Source organism: Pan troglodytes, chromosome 1 (assembly GCF_028858775.2).
Source record: "Pan troglodytes isolate AG18354 chromosome 1, NHGRI_mPanTro3-v2.0_pri, whole genome shotgun sequence".
NCBI classification, from domain to species: Eukaryota; Metazoa; Chordata; class Mammalia; order Primates; family Hominidae; genus Pan; species Pan troglodytes.
In genome coordinates this window covers 228,552,152-228,575,993 of record NC_072398.2, presented here as the reverse complement: position 1 = coordinate 228,575,993, position 23,842 = coordinate 228,552,152, and the positions used below count along the sequence as shown (strand labels likewise).

At 61.9% G+C, this 23,842-nt stretch overlaps 1 protein-coding gene across 7 annotated transcripts in view; it reads right to left on the bottom strand.

Annotated features, from left to right (window-relative positions):
- MEGF6 (multiple EGF like domains 6) overlaps positions 1–23,842 on the bottom strand; it is a 136,665-nt gene that overhangs the window by 18,647 nt on the left and 94,176 nt on the right. For all 7 annotated transcript variants that reach the window (XM_063805650.1, XM_024355909.3, XM_063805648.1 and 4 more), the window contains 10 exons: positions 17,307–17,429; positions 8,516–8,641; positions 7,633–7,755; positions 5,124–5,246; positions 4,666–4,803; positions 3,899–4,018; positions 2,809–2,931; positions 2,014–2,184; positions 1,497–1,628; positions 729–857 (listed from right to left, as the gene is read on the bottom strand). In XM_063805650.1, coding sequence (XP_063661720.1) covers positions 729–857; positions 1,497–1,628; positions 2,014–2,184; positions 2,809–2,931; positions 3,899–4,018; positions 4,666–4,803; positions 5,124–5,246; positions 7,633–7,755; positions 8,516–8,641; positions 17,307–17,429 — 1,308 coding nt within the window. The remainder of the gene's footprint in view (positions 1–728; positions 858–1,496; positions 1,629–2,013; positions 2,185–2,808; positions 2,932–3,898; positions 4,019–4,665; positions 4,804–5,123; positions 5,247–7,632; positions 7,756–8,515; positions 8,642–17,306; positions 17,430–23,842) is intronic.

The window sequence follows — 23,842 nt, the reverse complement described above, 5'->3', positions numbered from 1 at the left end:
CGCTGACAGGGAAGAGGTAGGAAGCCCTGTGCGGCTGCCTGGGGTCCCCACCACCACCAGGCAACCAGCCCTGCAGAGCCCAGCACATACGGCCAGGAAAGCTCACAGGGCCACCTGGGGGACAGGTTCAGGGCTGGCTGTCTTCCTCTCACAAAGGCAGAAAGTTTATGATACGTTAGCTGCACTCTCCATCGAAAGAAGCAGAAATGATGAAGTCTGAAGACTTAAAGATGAAGCTTTAGCCACCTGGGAAACATTTCCTGGACTAATTCCTCCAGAAAGGCTGAAACGTCAGAGTTAATAAGGGAGTCAACATCATCCCTTGCAGCCACTGGCCCCCAAGTAATCCCTTCTGCAAACCTCCCCCAGCCATCACCAGCTCTACTTGAATGCTTCCAGGAACAGGGACCTCACTGCCTCTCAAGGGAACCCATTCCAAAAGTGCTGCTCTGTAAAGTCTTATCATCTGCTACAGTTAGGCCCTGGGAAAATTAGCAACAGTGAAAAAGCAATACCCCTCTCATTCAAGGGCCTCATTCTCTCTCAAGCACAGCCTAAAGCTCTGGAGACAGGGAGGCAGGAAGGAAAGGGAGTCTAGGAAAAGTTTGGTAGCAGTTTCCCTGCTCCAGTGGGAGGAAGGAGACAAGGAGGACATGGAGGGGTGGTGTCTCCCACTTCCCTTACAGCCCAGGGGTAATTCCAGAAGCACCAGAAGAGGCTGCACGCACCATCCTCACAGTTAGTTCCACTGACACCCGGGGGGCAGCGGCAGGCCCCCGTGACAGAGTCGCAGGTCCCACCATTCTGACAGCTGCAGGAGAAGCTGCAGTTCTTCCCAAAGGTGTCCGGAGGACAAGCTACAAACAGTGACAGGGAAGCGTCAGGGTCACCAGCCAGCATGACACTCTGAGACCCCTTCCTAGGGTTGGAGGCTCTGGGTTTAGAAGCAATTACCTAGAGATAAAATGATGGCACTTGTACCACATCACCCCTGCCCATGCTCATGGCAGACATCACTAATCGATCACTGACTCCTCTCTCTCTCTGAACACCAGCAGAGAGAGGAGTCTCCTCCTTCTGAACCAGCTCTTTCAAACAGGCAGAGCCTCACTGACAGTTATGACGGGTCCCTGGCCATCTGAGCTAGAGGAACCCCACCTGCCGGCTGCCCTTCAGCAGACACCCCTTACTGTCTTAGTTATTTGCTGGCTTGCTTGTTGCTGGACCATGAAGACTGATATTTAGGAAGGACAAACACTTTGGCTTGCTTGTTCCCAGGGAATCCTTACTGCCTGGAACAGTGCCTGGCATAGAGTGGACAGTCAGGGGATGTTTATCAAAGGAATTAACAAATGGATGAATGAATGGCTCTGCACAGAGCCCCCTGCCCAGGGCCAGCAGGCAGGAGTAAAACTGAATGGGCTCAAAGGGCTGTCCCCAGGTCTTGGGGCTCAGAGGCCCCTTCCCAGCCCCCAGCCCCTGCCCAGCTGCCTCACTCTCATTGCAGATGAGCCCAGTCCAGCCCTCGGGGCAATCACAGCCATCCAGGCCTGGGAGGCAGGTCCCTCCGTTCCTGCAGTCATCACAGGTCAAGCTGCAGTCATGGCCAAAGGAGTCATCCAGGCAGACTGGGGGCAGACCAGGATGGGGGGATTCAGAGCCTGACCCCTGGCCTCAGCAGGCACAGAGGCCTGGCTCAGACCCTCAGGCCAGGGAAGGGGCATAAGGGGCATCCTCGGCCCATGAGGGCCCCCAAAGGGTGACATGGGGACAGATGCTAGGGCCAGAAGGAGCCCTAACCTGGGAGCTGTGAGCCCGGTCCCGCCCGGCTCAGCCCGCACGAGCTGCGCAAACTGAGCCAGTGGCTCAACCTCTCTGGGCCTTGGTCTAACATGGCATTGCAGGGGTCCTTCCTCACGTCCCCAGCCTCTGATTGGATGGCAGCCTAGCCCGAGGGGTCGCTGGCTGCCGGCCCTGCGAGCAGGAGCCCCCAGGGGCTGGGCCCGCGCTCACCAAACTTCTCTGTGAGCGTGTGTTCGCCCCGCAACTCTGCCTCTTCCTCATCGGCCCCGACATCGTCATCCTGGAAGAGTTGCGGCAGCTCGTCCTGGAGCACGGCAATGTGGGGCAGGGGCCGCACGAAAGGCAGCTCGCCGTCCAGGTCCACCACCGGCTCCTCCAGGGCTGCCAGGGGCACAGAGGCGCCTTAGCCCCTGCCACCCACCTGCCTGCTCCAGCGACTCCCCGGTGGGTAGGGCTGGGCCTGAGCCCCACCCCAGGGCCCCCCACCACCCTCCTACTGCCTCCACTACCCCCACCTCCTCAGCCTGGTCCCAGGGGTCATCCCAGCTGCACCCGACCCTCCTTCTCAGGAAAGAGAAGGCTCTGGGCCCTGAGGACCTGAACCCGGCCCCTCTGCCCCCAGCCTCATCCCAACTCTAGGGACTCTGGGGCCTAGAGGGGTAGGGGTGGGAGCAGCTGCCATCAGTCCCAGGGACAACATCACCTTAGGTCTTGGTCCCTTCTCTCACCTGGTCAGGACAGGTGCTGGGCTCCAGGAGGATGCCTGTCTCACCAGCTTCCCCCACCCCACTGTCCCCAACCCCCACACGGCCCTCAGAAGAGGCAGGACCTCAGTGGGTCCCCAAGGGCCCAAGAGCCTCTGAGGTGTGTTGGCCCAGAGAGGCCAGGGGGCAAAGGACCCCAAGCAGGTGGGGATGGGGTGGGCCAGGCCTGCGGGACGCAGGGTCAGCTGGGGCAAACTCGAGAAGGCAGAGGCCGGTGCTCCGCGGAGGGTGGGAGACTTACGGCTGCAGCCCCTACGGTCCTCGTGCAGCCGGTAGCCGGCCTCGCAGGAGCACTGGAAGGAGCCGGCCAGGTTGGTGCAGTGGTGCTCGCAGCCGCCACGGCTGGAGGCGCACTCATCCACATCTATGGGCGACCCGGGGCCACTGAGGCCTGTGCTCCCGGGTGGGGAACCAGGAAGGCCCCTGCCCACCCAGTCCTACCCACAGGACTGAAGCCCTGGTGGCCCTGCCAGAGCTGAGTAGCATCTCTTCAACCAGCCAGTAAAACTCACCCTCAGCCACAGCGGCCACTCTGGCCATCCTCCCAGCCCAGGGTCAGAGCCATGGCAGACACCTGCTAGAGGGGGCCAGGCTGGGAGGGGCCGGCCAGGCAGCAGCCAGGGGGACAGGCCCAGCTCCAGGAGAGAGCGGCCAGTGACCTCAGGCCAGAGGGAGGGAGGGGGCAGGTCAGCACAGCCCTCCAGGCAGCAGGCACTCAACTAACACCCACAGCCCTGCACACAGCAGGTGCTCAACCAACGCCCACAGCCCTGCACTCAGCAGGCGCTCAGCCAACACCCACAGCCCTGCACGCAGCAGGTGCTCAACCAATGCCCACAGCCCTGCACTCAGCAGGCGCTCAGCCAACACCCACAGCCCTGCACGCGGCAGGTGCTCAACCAACGCCCACAGCCCTGAACTCAGCAGGGGCTCAGCGAACACCCACAGCCCTGCACGCAGCAGGTGCTCAACCAACGCCCACAGCCCTGCATTCAGCAGGCGCTCAGCCAACACCCACAGCCCTGCACGCGGCAGGTGCTCAACCAACGCCCACAGCCCTGAACTCAGCAGGGGCTCAGCGAACACCCACAGCCCTGCACGCGGCAGGTGCTCAACCAACGCCCACAGCCCTGAACTCAGCAGGGGCTCAGCCAACACCCACAGCCCTGCACGCAGCAGGCGCTCAACCAACACCCACAGCCCCAAAGCAAAGCACAGAGCAGGCCGACCCCATGCCCACCATGGGGGTACCAGAGCCAGCCCCGTGTCCTTCCTTAGGGCAGCCCTGCTCCCAGGCCACCCCAGCTGTGCAGTGGCAGGGCAGTGCTCACCCTCACAGCCGCAGCCATCGGCACTGAGCCGGTAGCCGGCGTAGCAGCCGCACTCGTACCCGCCAGGGTTGTTGGTGCACACCTGCTGGCAGCACGGGCTGTCTGCACAGTCGTCGACATCTGTGGAGCACACGCCACGGGCCCCCTGGTACCAGGAACCTGCATGTGCACACGCCCCCACCCACACACAACTGCATACGACCACACACAACCCACGCGCCCGACTGCACCTGCAGCTGCCCACAGCCTCACGTGTGCACACCGACATTCATGGCACCTGCAGACAATCGCACCCACCACACAATCACACCCACGCACATGCACGTTCCTGGTCCCGCATATGTGCACACACAGGACACATGTCACAGCCCCAGGGCCACCCGCCTGTCTGCTGTGGACAAGGTGTTGGGACTGGGGCTAGAGGGTGGGGACTCCATCTGGGAGTCAGGGTCTGGGGTGTGACTTCCAGGACACTGGGTCCTTCCCAGGTGAAGGGGTGGTACTGAGGAGGTGCTGATGGGGCTAAGGGGGTGCCATGAACATGGGTATGGGCCTGGCGGGCCGATGTGGGCACCAAGGTCTTTCCCGGCCAGGATGCTGCCTCTGTCAGACCTGCCCTACCACCCCGCCAGGGCCCAGGCAGCCAGACCAGGACTCAGGGAGACTGACGAGGACCTCCAAGTCATGGCATGGAACTGATCCCAGACCCAGGGCAGCAGCGGGTCCCTGGAGTGGGGTGCAGGCATCTGGGAGGAGCCAGTGCGCACCGATGCAGGTCCTCTGATCTGTGTCCAGCTCGTAGCCGCGGGGACAGGTGCACAGGGGCCCAGCACTGGTGTGGCTGCAGCCATGGGAGCAGCCGCCGTTGTTGGCCTCACAGCTGTTCACGATTTCCATCTCAATCCCTGTGGTGAGACCAGCCACCCGGGGTGTGGGATGGCAGCTAGGATGACCCCCACCTACCTTAGTTCCCCCCCTACCTCCACCCAGCAGCCAGCCTCAGGCCTGGGGACACCCGTGGGAAGCAGCAACATGGAGCTCCCAGGCCTTGTCGGGTCTGGGACTCCCTGCTCTCCCTCGACCCTCTGCTCACCAAGGGCTCATACCCAGGGCTGCCCCTGATTGACAAGGAAGCCCTGCCCTTCAGCCAAAGCAGGCCTCGGGGTCCTGGGGAGCAGCATGGCCATCCCTGGCACCTTCAGCCTGTTGCCGGCTGCCCACTCACGGTAGCACTGCCGGCCATCGGCGCCCAGCTCATAGCCCGCGTGACACACGCACTTGAAGGACCCCTGGGTGTTGAGGCAGCCATGGGCACACTGGGCCAGCCCTGCGGCACATTCGTCCACATCTGGAGGGGAGAGACCACAGGGAGGGCTCAGAGGTGCCGGGAAGGGCCTTTGCATGGGACCAGTGGAAGACAGCGCACGGCCTGCTGACACCCAGGGACTGTGGCCGCATGACACAGGCATTCAAGGCCAATCCCACTGTCCCTGATGACCACTAGTCACAGCTCCGCAGGTCCCCTGGGTTGAAGAAGTTGGCACCCACACGGATCTCACACTAAGCCCGTTGCATGACCAGGTGCCGGTGCCCAGGCAGCACTTTCCTGGTGTCAGTGAGGACGTGGAACCACACACCACGACACCCCGTGGCCATCCGGCGGGGGCCTGACGATATGGTCTGGCTGTGTCCCCACCCAAATCTCACCTTGAACTGTAACTCCCACAATTCCCACGTGTGGTGGCAGGAGCCCGGCGGGAGGTGATTGAATCATGGGGGTGGGTCTTTCCTGCGCTGTTCTCATGATAGTGAGTAAGTCTCATGAGATCTGATGGTTTTAAAAACGGGAGTTTCCCTGCACAAGCCCTCTCTTTTCCTACCGCTATCGACGTGAGGTGTGACTTGCTCCTCCTGGCCTTCCACCATGATTGTGAGGCCGCCCCAAGCCATGTGGAACTGTAAGTCCATTAAACCTCTTTCTTTAGTAAATTGCCCAGTCTTGGGTATGTCTTTATCGGCAGCGTGAAAATGGACTAATACCATTGGAAACTGACCACTGCCTGGTCCGGATACACGCCGCTGCCTCAGAGACTCACCCTGTGGACCACTGGGGCAGTGGCAGCCCGACCCCTCCCCAAGGCTGCTTGGCCCAGGGAAGAGTCAGGAACACCCAGACGTGCAGGGACAGGGTTAACAAATAAACGTTGCCCAGCCATGCTGCAGAGGATGGTGTGGTGTGGCAGAGGGGGCAGCGGTGTGTTCCAAACAATGGCACCTGCCTGCAACCTGACTCTAAGCAAGCACATTCACAAACAGCCCCAGTGAAGCAGCAGCAGAAGCCCATCCCATACGTCCAGGTGTTTCCTGGGCTCAGGAACAATGTCTCCTTTCTTCTTGAGTTCTATTTTTTTTTTATTATTTTACTTATTCATTTATTTATTTATTTATTTTTAGACAGGGTCTCATTCTGTCACCCAGGCTGTAGCACACTGGTGCAATCATGGCTCACTGTAGCGTCAACCTCCTGGGCTCAAGTGATTCTCCTGCCTCAGCCTCCCAAGTAGCTGGGACTCCTGCCTCGGCCTCCTGAGTAGCTGGGACCACAGGTGTGCACCATCATGCTCAGCTAGTTGGGTTTTCTTATTTTTTTGTACATACAGGATCTCGCTATGTTGCCCAGGCTGGTCTTGAACTCCTAAACTCAAGTGATCTGCCCACCTTGGCCTCTCAAAGTTCTGGGATTACAGGTGTGAGCCACCATGCCTGGGCTTTTTTTTTTTTAAGAGACAGAATCTTGCTCTGCCACCCAGGCTGGAGTGCAGTGGCGTGATCATAGCTCACTGCAGCCTTGACCTCCTGGGCTCAAGTGATCCTCCTGCCTCAGATTCCGGAGTAGCTAGGACTCCAGACAGCACCACCACACCTGGCTAATTAAAAAAAAAAATTGTTTAGAGACAGGGTCTCGCCATGCTGCCTAGGCTGGTCTTGAGCAACTTGGCTTAAGTGGTCCTCCCTCCTTGGCCTACCAAAGTGCTGGGATTACAGGTGTGAGCCACAGCGCCTGGCTCATTTCTCCTTTTCTCTTATTCATCTCTTCAGTTTTCCTGCTGGGCAGGCACTACTTAGGAAATACAATAGTTTAGGCCGGGTGCAGTGGCTCACGCCTGTAATCCCAGCACTTTGGGAGGCCGAGGCGGGCGGATCACAAGGTCAGGAGATTGAGAGCATCCTGGCCAACATGGTGAAACCCCATCTCTACTAAAAATAAGAAAAATTAGCCAGGCCTGGCGGCAGGCACCTGTAGTCCCAGCTGCTGGGGAGGCCAAGGCAAGAGAATGGCGTGAGCCCAGGAGGTGGAGATTGCAGTGAGCTGAGATCACGCCACTGTACTCCAGCCTGGGCGATAGAGCGAGGCTCCGTCTCAAAAAAAAAAAAAAAAAAAAAAAAGGAAATACAATAGTTTAAAAACTATAAGCAACACCTGGGCTCCCTGGCTCACTCCTAGTGAAATGAGCCTCGGGCTGGGAGCAGCTTTTGCGAGCCTTCCTACCCTCGCCCCTCAGCCCCCAGCAAGGGAGATGAGACTGCCATATCCCAGGTCACCCAAGGGGGCAAGGCCAAAGGGCCTGGTCTCATGGGAGGCCACGGCCCCAGAGTTAGACACGGGTCCCTCCACAGCACCTGGGTGCGCTTTCTGACCCTGGGCAGGGCGGAGCAGGGGAGGGGCGTCCTACCTTCACAGGCCTTGCCGTCCGCTGCTAGCTGATAGCCCACGTGGCACTCACAGCGGGCGAGGCCCCGGACCACCTGGCACCTGTGCATGCAGCCGCCGTTCCTGTCGGCACACGGACTTCTCCCTGCAGCCACGGGCCCGAGGAGGGGGTTGGGGAGAGGGGACCCCAGTGGCTGCAGGGCGCCTGCCCCCAGGCTTCTTGTGAGACCCCTCACCCAGTGCTCTCCCCACTCTGTGCTCCAGGCTGATGGGCTGGGCAGCGGGTCTCCCTCCTCCCAGGTGCGGGAAGCCCCCAAGACGCTGAGAAGACTCTGCAGTCTCAGGATGCGGCCAGCCAGCCCAGGTCAGGCGGCGGCACAGGCCAGCTCCTCCCACCACCCTTCTTAGCCCAGGTGCTGGTGCTGACAAGAAGGCGGTGGCCCCCCAGCTCTGTGACTCCGGCCCCTTCATGCCCACACTGGGGAGGACCCAGAGGCCAGGTGGGGGCATTCTCTCAGCACCTGCCCCACCCACAGCCCCCATTTCCATATTCTGGAGGACCACTGAGTCTGCCGCACCGTCACCATCAGCAAAGCCCCCCCTTTCCACGCAAGCAGCCCTGAGGACTCAGAGCAAAGTGCCAAACCGGACTGGCCTGCCTCCTCCCAAGGGCAGCAAGCCTCAGGTGGGCACCTATGGAAGTGAGGTGGCCCCCATCAGGTGGGCACCTACAGCAGTGAGGTGGCCCCCATCCTGAGCTTCCTGGCCCCAAATGTGCCATCCCTACCAGGCCTCTCAGCAGCCTTGGGGGCCTCCTGAAGACCCACTTCCCCCCAACAGCCCAGGCAAGGCAGCTTGTCCTGCCTCCACCCCCAGGTCCTCCCTCCCAGGCTGGCAGCACTCACGGACACAGCGCCTGCCGTCCTCCTGGAGCTGGAACCCGGGCCGGCACTGGCAGCGATGCCGAGTGATCGTGAGCTGGACACAGTGGTGCTGGCAGCCGCCATTGCCCAGGGCGCAGGAGTTAATGGCTGGGGACACGGGGAGGACCCCAAGTCAGCCCAAGAGGACGCCTGGCCGACAGTCTGTCCCTGGCTGGCATGGAGCGGGGAGTGGCACGGCCACTTCCTCCTGCTGTAGGACCCCTCCTGGCCACTCCGAGCCCCTCCGCCTTTTCATCTCCATCGTCACACGCTGCTCCCTGCCTGGCTCACAGGCCTGGTTTTGCCTTCTCTGCTGCCTACAGGATCCTCAGGCCTGTGGGGGATTCACTGGATCCTCCAGCCCCGGCCTGATCGAGGGCTGGACACAGAAGGGGACCCCACCCAGACAGAAGCCCAGCACCCCCCAGCACAGAACACTAAGCACCAGGGGTCTCTGAGAAGCTGCGAGCGAGGGCTCAGTGCCCCAGCAGGCTGCATCTCCCTGGAGGAGGATGCAGGCTGGCAGGGGGTGACTGAGACCCAGGCATCTCACCATCGTGGTCCTTAGGCCAGGGTGGGGGCAGATGTGGGGACGCCGTGGACAGCTGCCATGGGCCACAGGCTTGGCCCCCAGTTCCCAAGGGACCAGCACAGCTCCTACCCACCCCAGGCCAGGCCACACCTCACGCCTGTCCCCACGCATTGCCCATGCCCCCATTCCTTCATGCACATTCCTGCAGAGCACGGACTGTGGGGTCAGGTTGGCCCAGTGGGTGCCTGTACCCCGTGGATGGATGGGGCTGTGCCCTGAGCTGGCGCAGGGAGGCGGGGACAGGGCGCTGGGCCAGGCTGGGCACCCAGGGTGGGCACTGGACCTCTGCCAAAAGCGGCAGCCAGCCCCTCAGTGGGGGTTTGGTTACTGTCAAGTCTGGCAGTTGCCTTGTGGTTAGGGAGGGAGTCAGCCCCGAGCTCAGAGGGAAGCCGCAAGAATGTGCTGTTGCCTGTGCCCGGGCAGGGGAGGCCGTCTGCCCAGGCCTGTGCCCAGAGCAATCCCAAACCCCATTACCAAAGCGCCAAGACTCTCTCGGAGTGGGGAGGCTTGAGATGCCGCCTCCTCCGGGGCACCTCCTGGGGGACTGCCACCATCCCTGGGAGGTGGCTGGGCCTGGGGCCGAGACTGGGGAACCCGTCTACTGTTGCTGCATAGCGGATGGGAAGCCCGGCACCATGGAGGGGAGGGCGGTCAGAGGTCAACAGAGCAGGCAGCGGCTGGAGCAGCGGTGTTGCTTCTGGGCCCTGAGAAGGCAAAGCCCCCTCAGAGCAAGCTGGCTTAAAAACCCACCGTGCTCGCTGTACCTGTCCCACAGGGGAGCAGGCGCTGAGGGTCCCCTCCTGGGGCAGAGCCAGCCTTGGGAGGCTGTTGGGGGTCGCAGTGATGGCTCTGTCTCCTGCCCCACGTGTCCCTGGCACGTGCAGGCTGTGGGGAACCCAGGGCAGAACTCAGGTAAGCCCGTCTGCCTCTGAGCCCCTCACCCCATCCACCTAACTGCCCAGACAAGATGGGAGCTGTCCTGGCCCCCAGGCCCGGCCTGCCTCACCTGAGATGGCCCTGCTGAAGCCACTACCGTGGCTCCAGGGGCCTCTGAGCATGGCCTGCGCCGGCACCGCCTTCCCGGGGGCCCTGTTTATTGTGTTCACCGCAGCAACAGCACCCCTGTCTGGAACACGTAATAGGAAACAGACCCCCTCCTGGCAGGGCCAGGCAGGCACAGGGGGCACAGAGCCCATGGCAGGGAAGCTGGGCCGTCAGGACCCAGGCGCCACAAGGGCCCAGGAGGCTGTGGCAGGGCTGGGAAAGAAAGAGGCTTCTCATCACCCCCTCCAGACAGGCAGAGCCCTGAGATGCACCCAGGGACCACCGGGCATGGCGCCCACTGGAGCCCACCAGGGCGGGGGGATCAGAGGCAGGGATCCCCCCAGAGCCTGACCTCTTGCCACTCCAGTCCACACAGTTCTAACACCCCAGATGCTCCCAAGCTGTGCGCAGCCGGGAGCCAAGCCCAGTGTCGTCGCATATATCCTGTGCCACGGATTCCCGGAAAGCTGAACCAGGCATATTTTCGCCAGCGCTGGGATATGCAGCTCAGGAGGGGCCACCCCTGCGTTGCCAGTGCCCAGCACTGCTAGGGATGTGTCCAGACCCCTCGGGACACTGAGACCCAGCTGCAAAACACACAGCCCAGCCACCCCTGCCCAGGCCACAGCCAAAGGCTCACACCTGCTACAGCCTGCAAAGTGGACCAAGCTCAGACCCGGCAAAGCTGAGTGTGCCCATCAGACGTGGACTGGGGATTTGCCTCCCAGTGGGGGAAGACCCTCCCTGTCTGTGCTCCACAGCCCTCACCTGGCTCACCTGCGGACAGATGCGGGCTCGACAGCAAGCCCTACTGTGTCTTTCACTTCTTTAATACTGAAGTGGTGTTTTCTCAAAGGAAAAAATCCCCACCCAGTGAGGGTTTGATGGTCAGCGTGCATAATTGCACCAGGTGCTTCCGCAATCCAGCCCAATGTTTCTGCCCCTTCCTGACTCTGGAGTCTTGTTCTGCCAAGGCCTAACTTCGGTCCTTGTCCACTTCCAGATCAGATGCAACTGACTGTTGTTGGGGGACACTCTGTTATGAATGGAATGTGTCCCCCCTAAAAAATCCTATGTTGGCGCCTTAATCTCCAAGGTGAATGTATTTGGAGATAGGGTCTCTGAGAGGGAAGAGGGTGGGGCCCTGACCAGGTAGGATTCATGTCCTTGTAGAAAGAGACACAGAGCACTCTCTCCATTATGGCAGCCAGAGCTGCCTGGGTCACCCTAACTCCCCAGTTTGCCAATTCTAGGAGACATCACTCCAGCCCAGCCACATGCAGGTCCACTCGGGCTGGGGTGCAATTCCAACCTCTGCCAGCAGGAGGCGGCACCACCCAGGATTCTGCCAAATGTGAGGCTGAAGCTCTGCAAAGGTAAAGGGGCCTCCTTCCGTCTGAGCTGGCTTGGTCTCTGCTTGAGGCACAGCATCCTGGGTGGCGGAGGGAGTGGAGGGTGGGGCATCAGCAGCCAGGCCCAGCCTCTGAGCTCGTTGGCTGACTGCGGGCTGCACCGAGGCAGGGGCTGGATGCAGGCCCACCAGCTCTTCTGCCCAAGCCTCCAAACCCAGCCCAGTGGTTTCCAGGCCAGCTCTACAGGGTGGTTCTGGTCCCACTGGTTTCTGGTTCTGGTCCCTGCTGGTTTCACGAGGCTTGTAATTACTGCCCTCAGATTGGGATGGTTTCTAGATCTTGAGTCTCCTGCCACGTGTGGTCAGTAGTCACCCACAGCCCTGCCTTCTAGGAAGCCCTCTGTTGGGGACAGGGCCAGGATGGCAGGCTGGGGTGCGTGTTCATCCCCCAGCTCCCCTCCAGGCGGCCCTGCCCTGTACACCTGCCCCCATCCCCTGCCCTCTCAATGGGGCCTCCTTGTTGCACAGGGGCACTAGTGACTCACAGCCTGTGAGAGCAGCTGTCCTCGTCCACACGCCAAGGGGTCTGAGCCCATGATGTCACCCCAACAACACAGAGCACCAGGCAAACACTGGCCCTTCAGCATGGCCACCAGGCGTCCAGAAATGGAGCAGGGAGGGAAACGCCCGCCACCCCCCTTCCATGGACCAGGCTAAGCTGACCCCACAACCCACACCCCAGCAAGGCCCCCACCCCTGGCCAGGGCCAGATCATCCTGCCCAGCGCCAGATCATCCTGCCCAGCGCCCGCCTTTCTGGGTGGTCAGCTCGGCCCATGCTTGGCTGCAGTGGTCCAGACCCACTGGCCAAGGTGACAGGTGGGTCCCTATAGACAAGTGCTAGCAGTGCCCTATTGGCCTACCAGGGGCACCGGGTGCTTTAGGGAATGGCGGGCGGCAGTTGGACCACACACATGGAATGAAGGAGGCCAGACGGCGGGGGCCAACGGGGGCACTCCCAGGTGGGAGCTACAGGGCGCACCATGGGCACCCAATGCCCGCGGTGCCTGCACCGCCACACGCGCCTACTCGCTGCTGAGCGTCAGCTCCGAACTGCCCTCCTGGGGGAGGCCCTGACCCAGGGCTGCGTGAGCATCACACGGGTTCAGCTTCTCCAGAGCGTTTAGGAAGGCGCCTTACTTGTCACCAGAGTCCCGGGAGGGCAGGCCTGGTCTATATCGACAGGGCAGCAACCCACTGCCTATGCAGTGCCCGGCACCAGCACACCAGGCGGCGGTCAGAGGGCAGCAAGGCGGCCAGCCCTGGCCCTTCAGCACAAGCCAACGGCCTGCCAGCAGCCTCCCCTCCCGGGCCGGGCCTCCCCTCCAAGAAGGAACCAAGGGGCCAGGGGAGGGGGTCTATGCAGCCTCTCACTGCTGTGATGGGGAGACCCAGGCCTGGGTAGGGAAGAGTCTGCCCCAGGGCACACAGCACACCCATGGCAGAGCCAGGTGGGGAGGCAGGGCTGGGAGGCTACCCCCAGCCGTGTGCACATGAGTCCATCCAACTCTGGGGGACACAGGGAGGGGATGGCCAGGCCACCAGGGTGTGACAACAGAGTCCCCTCTCCAACAGTGTCCATCCCAAAGGCCTGATGGGCATGGGCCGAGAAGGGGAGAAGGACAGCTGGCCCACCTCTTCCCTGGGGTGGCACAGCGTGTTTCATCTGGAGGGACCTCTGCTGGTAAAGCCAGTGACATCTGTGGCCCTCAGACAGGGCCCAGGAGTGCTGCTCAACCCAGGGCACATGAGGGAACAGCCATGTCCAAGGCTAGGGTCCAGAGTCAGCCAGGCCGCCTCCGGGGTCATGCGCGGGCATCGTGCTGGCTCAGAGCAGCCCAGGTACACAGAGGCGGAGGCCTCCAGTGCAGTGTTAGACCACATGGGAGCTGCTCTCCTCTCTGAGTGTTGCACGCTGGCACTCTGCAGGGTGTCAGGGAAAACCAAGAATGATGCCCCCAGACACTCGGGCCAGACCACTGCTCCCTACACCACCGGGGAAGGCAAGGGCGGGCTCAGGTTTAGGGGCTGAGAATGAGAAGCAGGCTTGGCCCCACCCTCGGGCCTCACTAGGCCCTGCTCTTCCCACCCCAGAGACCGGGCGCCCTGGGCAATGGGGCACACCAGGACTGGGCGGCCAGGGCAATGGGGCACACCAGGACTGGGCGGCCAGGGCAATGGGGCACACCAGGACTGGGTGGCCAGGGCAATGGGGCACACCAGCACTGGGCGGGCAGGGCTGGGGAACGGGGACCCACACTCTCACAGTGTGGGAGCCATTGGCAAAGTCCTTCTTGTAGATTCTCGCTTTTGAGAGGGGAACCCTTTTGGTGTCTGATTTCCGTAAGATCATCTAGAAGGCAGGGAGGTGTGGAGGTTGTACCTTTCCTGCCCTCTCTCTGCCTCAGAGACAAGTTCAAGTATGTTTCAAGGCCCCTCTGGAGTGTTTTAAGGCCCCCCTCAGGTGCAGCCTCCTCTGGGGCCTTCCCAGATTGCTCTGGGCCCTGGAGGTGTCAGCCCCCTGAGAGCTCTGGCCCCATGCTGGGGAAGGAAGGGTGGATTTTTAGGCAGCTTCTCCACCAGCCTCTCCGCAAGCCTCACTCCAAGCTGCTAGTGGGGAGTCTAACCGCAGAGCCTCAAGCCCGTGGGGGCATGTTCCTTGTCCCCCTGCAAAGCCCCAGGAGGGGTCACGACACCCTCCCGGCCAGGAGGACCCTGGCAGGCCTGGGGGAGGGGCTCCACGGCAGCCCCAGGTTCCAGCTGAGCAGCCCCGGGTTCCCGCTGAGCAGCCCACCCTCAACTGGCCCATGGGGGTGGGAGAGGCCACTCCTGAGGACCGAGGCCTGGGCAGAGGGTGCCAGTGTGAACCAGAAGATGCCCCCACACTGAGGCAGGAAGGTAAGGCAGTGGAGGGCGAAGGGTCCCAAACTCCCCAGGGGCCAGAAATCCAGCCCTATCCCCATCAAGCCCTCACAGAGTCCCGGCAGCCTGGAACGGACTGGGTGGGCAGTGCCCTCTAACAGGCCCAGGCCGAGCTGCCGCAGGAGACCCCCCACAGGGCAGCCCTTGGCCAGGAGCTGAGATGCCCCAACACCCTCTGCATCCCAGGCCAGCGTCTCAGGCCCACAGCCTGGCCGGGTCCCTCAGCAACAAGAAGCGGCTTGAGACGGTGAGGCACCCCTCAAACAAACACGCCTGGCTTTGCCTGGGAGGTGGCCCCCAGGGGACTCCGTCCCCGGTCTAGAAGCTTTTCAGGCCCCCACAGAGAGCAGCTCCCGCTGGGCCCAGGCTGACAAACCCATGCCTATCCTGGAAACTCCTGGGAGACCGAGGAACCGGCCCCGCCCTTGCAGGCGTCAGCTCCCAGGAACTCGCCATCTGGTATCCCCCACCCACAGCTCGCACACAGAGGCCACCATGGGCAAGGGACAAGGGGGGACAACATGCCCCAGAGAGTGCCAGGAAGGGGGTATGGATGGTGCCCAGGCAGGGTGGCCTAGGAATGGGGCTAGTCCTCACGTGTTCCCAGGCCAGGGGTCGCCAGGCCACCACCAGGGACTTCAGGGAGAGGAAGGCATTTCTCCAACTCAACTAGCCAAAGGCTAGTGGGACCCAAGTCACTCTTGTTGCCAAAGCGAGGGTCACCACCTGTTCCCAGGGGGTGAAACCCCCAGCATCTTCTGTGGCGAAACAGACACATCACAGCTCCGGGGCTGTATTTCCTGAAGCTTCAGCGTAAAGGCCTTGCTGGGAGCCTCAGTCAAGTGAAAGAGAAGGTGCGCTCCGAGGTCACTGCTCTGCCTCCAGCAGACCCCTGAGTAGGTGAACGCACTTAGGTGACAGGCTGGCACACAGGCGAGAGTCTCACCTGGGCCCTCCATGGGGCGAGGAGGCCAGGAGCCGGGCACCAGCCCTGGAGAAGGCTGTGGAGGCACCGGGAGCCCAGCACTCACACAGGGGACACCCTGAGGGGGTGACAGCCAGAGGGGCCCCGAGGTCCCAGGAGCCTCCTGCCAGGCTGTGCAGGCCCTGCCCAGGGGCCCTGGCATCTGGCCCGGAGAAGACCTTTAAAATGGGCGAGCACCGCAAATTAAGCCTTCTGGGGCCCCAAGTGTGCAGACATCCCCAGGACGGCCTACTGGGAGGCAAATCCCAGAAGGCCCGGCTATAGGAGGAGACTCCAGCCGGGTGAGTGATGGGTGGGTGGGCAGTGGGTTGTGGTGGGTGGGGTGGTCCTTGTCCCTTTTGAGGGTTTCAGGGAAGGTCACCATCACACAGATGGTGAAACAAAGCCTAGGAGAGTGAGTGTCCCAAGGCCCCCCCACTCACAGTAGGAGGCCAGGAGAGGGGATTAGAGGCCAGGAGAGGCCCCACTGGGCTGACACCTGGGCTGCCCTTCTACAAGGAATACCCTGCCTGAGAGGAGGGTCGAGAAAAGGACGTGCCCCCCAAGAGCTGCCTCTTCCAGGGGGCCTGAGGGGACCAGGGGGTGCAAGGCTAAAGTGCCCCAGGCTCCCAGAAGCCCCCGCAGGGCAGCGGGCTGGGGCCGCACCCCCGTCTCCGTTGTCCGGAAGTACATCACAACATTCCTGCATCTGTTTCTACTTTCAGACCCAGGGAAACTTTACAGAGCGGCTGCCTGGATCCCCATGGTGGCCGGGACATGTGAGTGTGTGCCGGGGGGGGCCCCCAGGGCTGGCGAGCTGCTCTGCCACATCACAGGCAGGACCGGGAGGGAGGCTGCTCAGAGCCGGCCTGGGCCCTGCTCCGGGCCTCCAAGGCAGAAAGAAGGGGCGTCCTGACGCCCATCACCCAGAGAATGACCCCCCATGCCGCCCAGACAGAGGCCAGCAAGAGGGTCAGTCCCGTCCTTGCTTGGGGCACCTGTGCCCAGAGCCAGCCAGGAGCAGGGGTGCCGAAGGGTAAGGGTGGCTGACTGGCTACTTACTCTTCACCCCACATTCCTGGGCTCCAGCCCCCTGCTCAGCCCTGTGCCGGTTCCTAGAGGCCTGGCACCTCCCTTGCTTCCCTCTAACCCTCCCTCCCTGCGGCCACAGTCCGTGTCCCCGACACCTCCTCCAGCCCATTCCATAGCCAAGAGACCCCGCAGAGGAAGCTGAGGGACAGGGTCCCGCTTCTTCGTCACCCCTACCCTACCTGCCACAGCCCACACCCTCCAGGCTCCCCAAGCTGGGCAGGGATTACCTGGGCCCACAAAGCCTGGCTCTGCAGGCGAAGGGTGGCCTCACGCAGCCCCTGCCCTGGACCAGGCCTCCTCGGCCAGCGTCCCCCACCACCTAGCAAGTGACCTAGGTCTCCCTCAAATCAAATGTAGGGGACATCACAACCAGGCCAGGTCCCTGCTGATCAACCACGGCAGCTTCTGTTGTAGAGAGTCTTTAATAGGATCTCCACCCACGGGCTCACTCCCCTGTCCACTGGGAGGGGCCTCAGCATCACAGCGGGGCTTAGTGTGGCTGCAGAGGGTCTGCAGCCAGGGTCCTGGGGACCTGGCAACTTGGCATTCAGTCCTTTTACCGGCCTGAGCCTGGGGCAAGGTGCGGGCAGGATTCCATAGAGCCATGCTCCGCAGGAAGGAGCCACCGCCAGAGCGGCCTCTGCCTCTCCATGTCCACAGCCACCCTCTCAGGCCAGGCCTGGGCACACCCCAGAGGGTAGGGATGGCCGAAGCCAGGAGCCCAGGCAGGGTCTCCAGGCGACACTCACCCAGGCAGGTCCTGCTGTCAGTGTGGAGCCGGAAGCCGGGCTTGCACTCACAGAGGTAGGAGCCTGGGGTGTTCACGCACCGGTGCTGGCAGCCACCGTTGTGGGTTCGGCATTCGTCCACATCTGAGCAGGAATGGGGAAGGATCAGCAGCTGGGCACCTGCGCCTTCCTGCTTTGCCAACACAGCCCCCCAGGTGCCGGGGGCCCAGACCCAGGTCCCTCCTGTGCCTCGAGGGCACCACCCATGACCCCTCACCCACATCTGCCGGAGCCGGAGCAGAAGAGACAGGGTCTGTGCTCCCACCTTGGACACCTGCTCAAGAAGGAAGAGCCACCGCCTTGAGGGCCGGCCAGAAGGTGGGGAGTAGCAGAGGGCTCCAAGGACAGGCTGGGCCTCTAGCGCCTTTCAAGACTGAACCGGGAGCGCACGCGGTTTTCTTAAGTCCAAATCCACAAAGTGCTTCCTGGGCGGTGTCAACCGCTCCACCAGGACCCACAAGCCCAAAAAGAGAAACTGACAGCTTTTGAGACGGCCATGCCCAGGCTGTGGGGGGGAAGCCTGAGAAAGGGGAGGGCATGCTGGCTTCAAGAGTGTCCCCGCAGTTCATGGCCATCTGGAGCCTCCCAGTGAGGCCTTGTCTGGAAACAGGGTCTTTGCAGCTGTCCTAAGTTCAGGCTCGAGATGAGATTGTTCCGGATGAGGGTGAGCCCTAAATCCAGTGCGCCTATCCCAACAAGAGACACACAGAGAGGGCCATGTGGAGACCAGGCAGATTGTGGTGACGAGGCTACGGGCTAAGGACGGCCAGAAGGAAGAGGCCAGGAAGGTCCTCTCTACGGGTTCACAGGGAGCGTGGCCCCGCGGACACCTTGGGTTCAGAATCCTGGCCTCCAGATGGTGACAGAAGAAACTTCTATTGTTTGTAGCCACCCCGTTTGCCGTGTTTGTTCCAGCAGCCCTGGGAAACCAATGCAGCTGGGGTCAGCCTGGGCCCCCCACACCCACAGGCTCCCCGTGCAAGGACCCAGAAGGCCACCACATCCCAGGGCAGAAGCCCTCACTGTGCCGCTGCCCTCCCCCATGAAGTGCCACCCGCCATCCCAGAGCAGCCCAGACCCCATCAGACCCTCCCTGCCCAAGGGCCAGCTTGGTTGAGAACCACGTGTCCTCAGGTTCCAGACTTAGCTGACGCCCCACTCAAAGGCGGTAGAGGGGAGTAGGAGAGCAGGAAGGGGTCGAGAGCAGCCTGGTCCTGAGGCCTCTCCCCGCATCTGCACTGCCTGGACTTCCACAGCCTGGGGACCAGCCAAGGGGGGCAGAGCAGCAGTCCAAGGCCACAGACACCTCGCAGGACCCTTGTCCCTCCCACTGCTTACCAAGCCCCCTGAACAAGCGTGGCTGAAGAGAGCAGGGAGGGATCCAAGGGCAGGTCCACTTTTGAGAGGACGCCTCCCATCACAGGACACCTGGGCCTACCTGCTCCTGTCCCCAGCCTCGTGGCACAGGCCACAGGGAAAGTGCTGGCTGGAAGCCCAGAGGCCCAGCAGGACCCCCGGGATGCACCATGAGCTGAGAGCCGGTGGTGCTCCAGGCATCCTTCCCCTGAGACCCTGCCAGGGCTGGAGACCCAGGGGGCTGCACCCAGGCCCATCACCACCCTCTGCAGGAACTCAGCGGGAAAGCACAGATGTGGAGATGGCTTCGGGCTGCCCAGCCTCTCATGCCACCCTCCAGGCCCACGTCGCCAAGCTGGGCCTCAGGGGAATCCAGGCAGCGATCGAGGCAAACAGAACAGAGCAGACAGGCAGGAGGCCACAGGCTTCCTGGACACCTGTGTGTGCGGCCCCTGGGCTAACCTGGGTCAGAAGCCCTGCAGCTGCTGGGCCCCTGCCAGCTGGCCAGAGCACCCGGCACACAGGGGCTCTCAGAGGAGAAGCCAGTGGTGGGGACAGACGGAGCTGTGCAGCCTCAGCACTGCCCAGAGAACACGCCATGACCCCCACCAGAGAGACTTCCAGAAGCACTCCAGGAGGACTCTCCTAGGGGTCCAGGGCCTCTGGGCATGGTGGAAGCTTTGGAAGTGCCAGTAGTGCCCCGGCCAGAGAGGCCAAGGCTAACATGAGGGAGAGACCACACGGGCCACATGGACAACACAGACCAACTACAGGAGGTGCCAGGAGAGGAGGGCAAGAGCCCGGTACCCAGGCCAGGGCAGACATGGGCATTGCCCCAGTCACCGCAGTCCACGCCTGCTACTCAGGCCAGGTGACACCTATTTTTTGTTTTTTTTTTTTTGAGACAGTCTCGCTCTGTCGCCCAGGCTGGAGTGCAATGGTGCAACCTCAGCTCATTGCAACCTCCGCCTCCCGGGTTCAAGCGGTTCTCCCTGCCTCAGCCTCCTTAGTAGCTGGGATTATAGGCACCCACCACCACGCCCGGCTAATTTTTGTATTTTTAATAGAGATAGGGTTTTGCCATGTTGGCCAGGCTGGTCTCAAACTCCTGACCTCAGGTGATCCGCCCGCCTTGGCCTCCCAAAGTGCCGAGATTACAGGCATGAGCCACCATGCCCAGCCCAGGTGACACCTTTTATCTGACAACCTCACCCACCCCGCAGCCGGATTCACAGATCTGAAGGGAGGGAGGGGCTGCTGAGAGCTGCCAAAGAGTCACCACGGGGAGAAAGACACACAGGTGCTCTTCCAAAAGCTATGAGCCAAGCATCTGGGGCCCTCTGGCCAGGGTGACAACGGAGGCCCCGCCTGCTGACCTTGCCTTGAGAGGGAAGGCAACATTTAGCTGAAAATGCCACCAGCAGACTCCCACTGGGCTTGGCCTCTCTGGGAGAAAATATTATGATTTCAAAAGACAAGTCCTCGACCGTGTGGGAAACATGGCTGGCCTCATCCCTCGCTTCCAGGGGCTGCACAGAGCCAAGGTCTCCCTAATTCTGCTTAACAATCGCCAGGTCCACGATCGGCTGTGACCACCAAGGCCTTCCCACCACCCTCCAGTTCCCACCCACGGTCCCTGTGAAAATGCCCACCTTCCGGGCTCCATCCTAAAACTCCGGCGTCGGAGCACTGTTGACAGGTGCAAGCAGCCAGCGCCAGCACACACCAAGAAGCTCTTCATAGCTGTCTCCAAGCCTGAGTCAACGGATGGTACCCACCCACCAGGCTGTGCCCGCCACCTATGGAAACCCTGCTGCCCATCCACGCTCTGAGAATGTGCCTGCAACCCAGAGATGACATGAACAGCCCCAGGAGGCCAGGGTCTCTGCCTGGGACCTCCAGGGCCATCCACTGGAGGCACGAGACACACCCACTCTGGGGAGACCCCAAGGGTCCCTAAGCCCTGAGGCTGCCCCCCAGAGGGGGCTGCAAATGAGACCAGGAGCCCCTCTCCACCTGCACCATGAAGTTGCCACCACAACCTTCACAAAGGCCAGGATGGTTTGCGGGAAGACGCTGGAAAGCAAAGGGTTAACGGGCCCCCAACAGCGCCCCAAAGAAGCTGGAGGGACAGAGGGACCTGGTGCCCTCCAATGAGAGTCAGCTGGGGGCAGACTCATGCCCACTGGGCAGGGCAGTGTGGGTGGCACCCACCTGAAGGGCTCAGGAAGGAGACCCTTTCCCCCTGAGCTCAGATCCCTCCATCCAAGACCCCCGAGAGGGTCTCTGAAAAGTAACGATGTAAGTGTCCTCCTGCTACGTGGACAGGAACACTGGGACTCCAGCATCCCAGCCGGGTTCGGCCCCGCCTCTCTCAGCCACTAGTCCCTCCAGAAATTCCACGCTCTCTCTGAAAATGCACAGGCCCAGGTCGGCTAGGCCAAGCCCTTCTCACCCCAGCTGCACCATCTGGCAGTGGCAGGGGGCTGTGGTGGGAGAGACAGGGCCTGGGTGGGGGTGCTGAAGCGCACCCAGGCTTCCGGTGCCTGCTATTTGCTGTCAGCCAGGATCAGCTTCTGGACACAGCGAGCCAGCTCAAGGGTGAAGGATTTGGGGCCTCCCACTTGGACGACAGAGGCCTACAGGGACAGGCACTGGGCCAGACAACCTCCTGCTGGGGTCCCCTCCACTCTGAGATCTCAGCCCCTTTGAACTGAGCAAATCCCCTTAATAGAAATGATTTTCACTCAGAAAGCAAGGTAGGAATGCGTCACCTAAACCCTCTCTGCCCCACTCCCAAGGCACCCCACGTGATGGCAGGGCTGAGCTGTTCTCAGACGGCTCCAAGGACCCCGCAGGTGCTGAGCCGGTGACCCTGGCTGCGGCTGTGATCTGAAGAGCCGTAGGTGCAGTGGCCTTTCAGGACAATGTGGTCAGCTGAGTAATGAATGTCCCCCAGAAATGTCCACATCCTCATCCCCAGACCCTCATATGGCAGAGGGACCTACCTTTGCAGATGGGACTGAATTGAGGATCTGGATGGGAGGTTATCCTGGCATATCCAGGTGGGCCCAACATGATCACAGGGTCCTTATAAGAGGGAGGCAGGAGGGTCAGAGGGCAGGGAGGAGGAGATGTGAGCGTGGAAGCAGAGGTCGGAGGGAGGCAGGGATTGGCAGGTGCTGTGCTATAGGCTTTGAGGATGGAGGAGGGGCCACAAGACCAGGAATGCAGGCGGCCTCTATAAAGCTGAAAGGGGCAAGAGACAGACTCTCCCCTAGAGCCTCCAGAAGGAGCACAGCCCTGCCCACGCCTTGATTTTAGCCCACTTTGGACTGGGCCTCGCAGGACTGTCAGGTAATAAATCCGTGCTGTCCTAAGTGCTGAGTATGTGGTTATTTGTTACCGCACCCACGGGGCACAACTGCAGAAGACACCACTGTCGTCTCAGGAGTCACAGACGCTCGGACCATCTGGGCTGGAAATCGGGGCTCCCAGTGCCAGCTCTGCCAGACCGGCCCCCCGACTCCTGTGCCTCTGTGGGGCTGGTCACACAGCCAGGTTCACGGGAGCCGCGTGCCCTGCAGAAGCTTGCTCCCTGGGTTCCCTCCTTTGCAGACCTGTGATCCAGGACCATCCCGTGCCGCCTACACACAGACCATGCTGCCCACTGAGCCCTGTAGTGGGACCAGGGCCCCCAGGAAGCACTGGCCCCCGAGACTCAGAGGCCAGTGTGGGGGCCTGAGCCTGAGGTTAGCGGGGCCCCAGCAAAGGCCGAAAGGAGCTTGGAGGCCCCTATGAGTCAGGCGACAAAACCTGCTCATTCCAGGGACAACGGCCCACCCTGGAGGCAAATCCACTGTCCCTGTCCAGCCCCAGGCCAAGCCCCACACGGGGCAGGGGGCAGGCCAGAGAGGCCCCAGACAGCTGCGACATGAACCTGGGGGGAGCCATCTGGTGAGAGACGAGTGGGCTCAGAGAGCGGCTATTTTAAGGAACAGCTGGGCCAGGATCCTGCTGCTGCCCTCAGCTAGATATGAGACTATGGACTTTGGCAGCCTCACAACAGAACCGTCAGCACACTGGCACACGGCGACACGGCTGTGCCAACACGGGCTGGTTCACCGGGAGCCTGGCGAGACCTGCAGTGTCTACCAGGCTGGGAGGTGGAGGAGCCTCAGGGAGCCCATGGGGCCCCCAGCGACCACCACCCACGCCCCACAGCTCCCAGCCCAGGACTACACAGGCAGGTGGACAGGCATGGCTGGGCTGCCTCGAACCAGCTGCCTCTGCAGAAACCACCCAAGACGCGCCCCTTCCGAAGCCCACCTGGACTTATAGGAAACTTGGAGGGCTCTGGGCCCCTGCCAGAAAGCTCCGCTCAGGGCAGTTATCAAGTTCCAAGCCCTGCTTTGTCCCCACACTTGCCACGGGGTCCTCACCCCCAGGGAGCACACATCATTACCTATGGGCCTTTCTCCTCTCTCCCCCAAAAGCTGGAGCACGCTTTAGACCAGGACAGGGGCTCCCAGCTCCCGAGCGCCCAGCGACACCCAGCCAGAGGCCTTGGATGCTTCGCAGTCGCAAGGCATTTAGTGGCACTGTGGGTGGACCTGGCCTTGGCTGAGCCGCACAGCCGGAAGGCTGCCTACCCAGTGAAGATGGAGCCTGGGCCACCCTAGGCCAAGTGACCAAGCCAGGGAATGAAGGAAGCCTTTGCCACACTGAGGGCGTGGTGCTTAGTCCTTCACGCAGGAGAGAGGCAGAAGCTCGGCCTGGCACTCGAAACAGCTAAGGAGGGGTGACGTCTCTAAGGAGCCATTTCAGGCCCCCCCCCCGCCAGCCACTGCCTACCCCCGGGTGATGCGGCTGACGACTCACTGGGAGCCACAAACCCCACACCCCCTCCTCCAATTCCACCCCCTCCTCCAATTCCCGAGGGTGCCCAGCTCCAAGCTCTGTGGATCCCAGGGAGTTCAAAGCAACCACCTGGAGGGAGGCGGGCCTAGTGCAGGCGCCAGATCCCAGCTGCAGAGAGAGGCAGGACGGAACGAGAGCAGGGCTGTAACCTGCTTCCCAGGCCACCAGGGTGCTCAGCTGCCCATGCCTGTGGGGCTCCAGGAAGAACGGCACCTGCCACA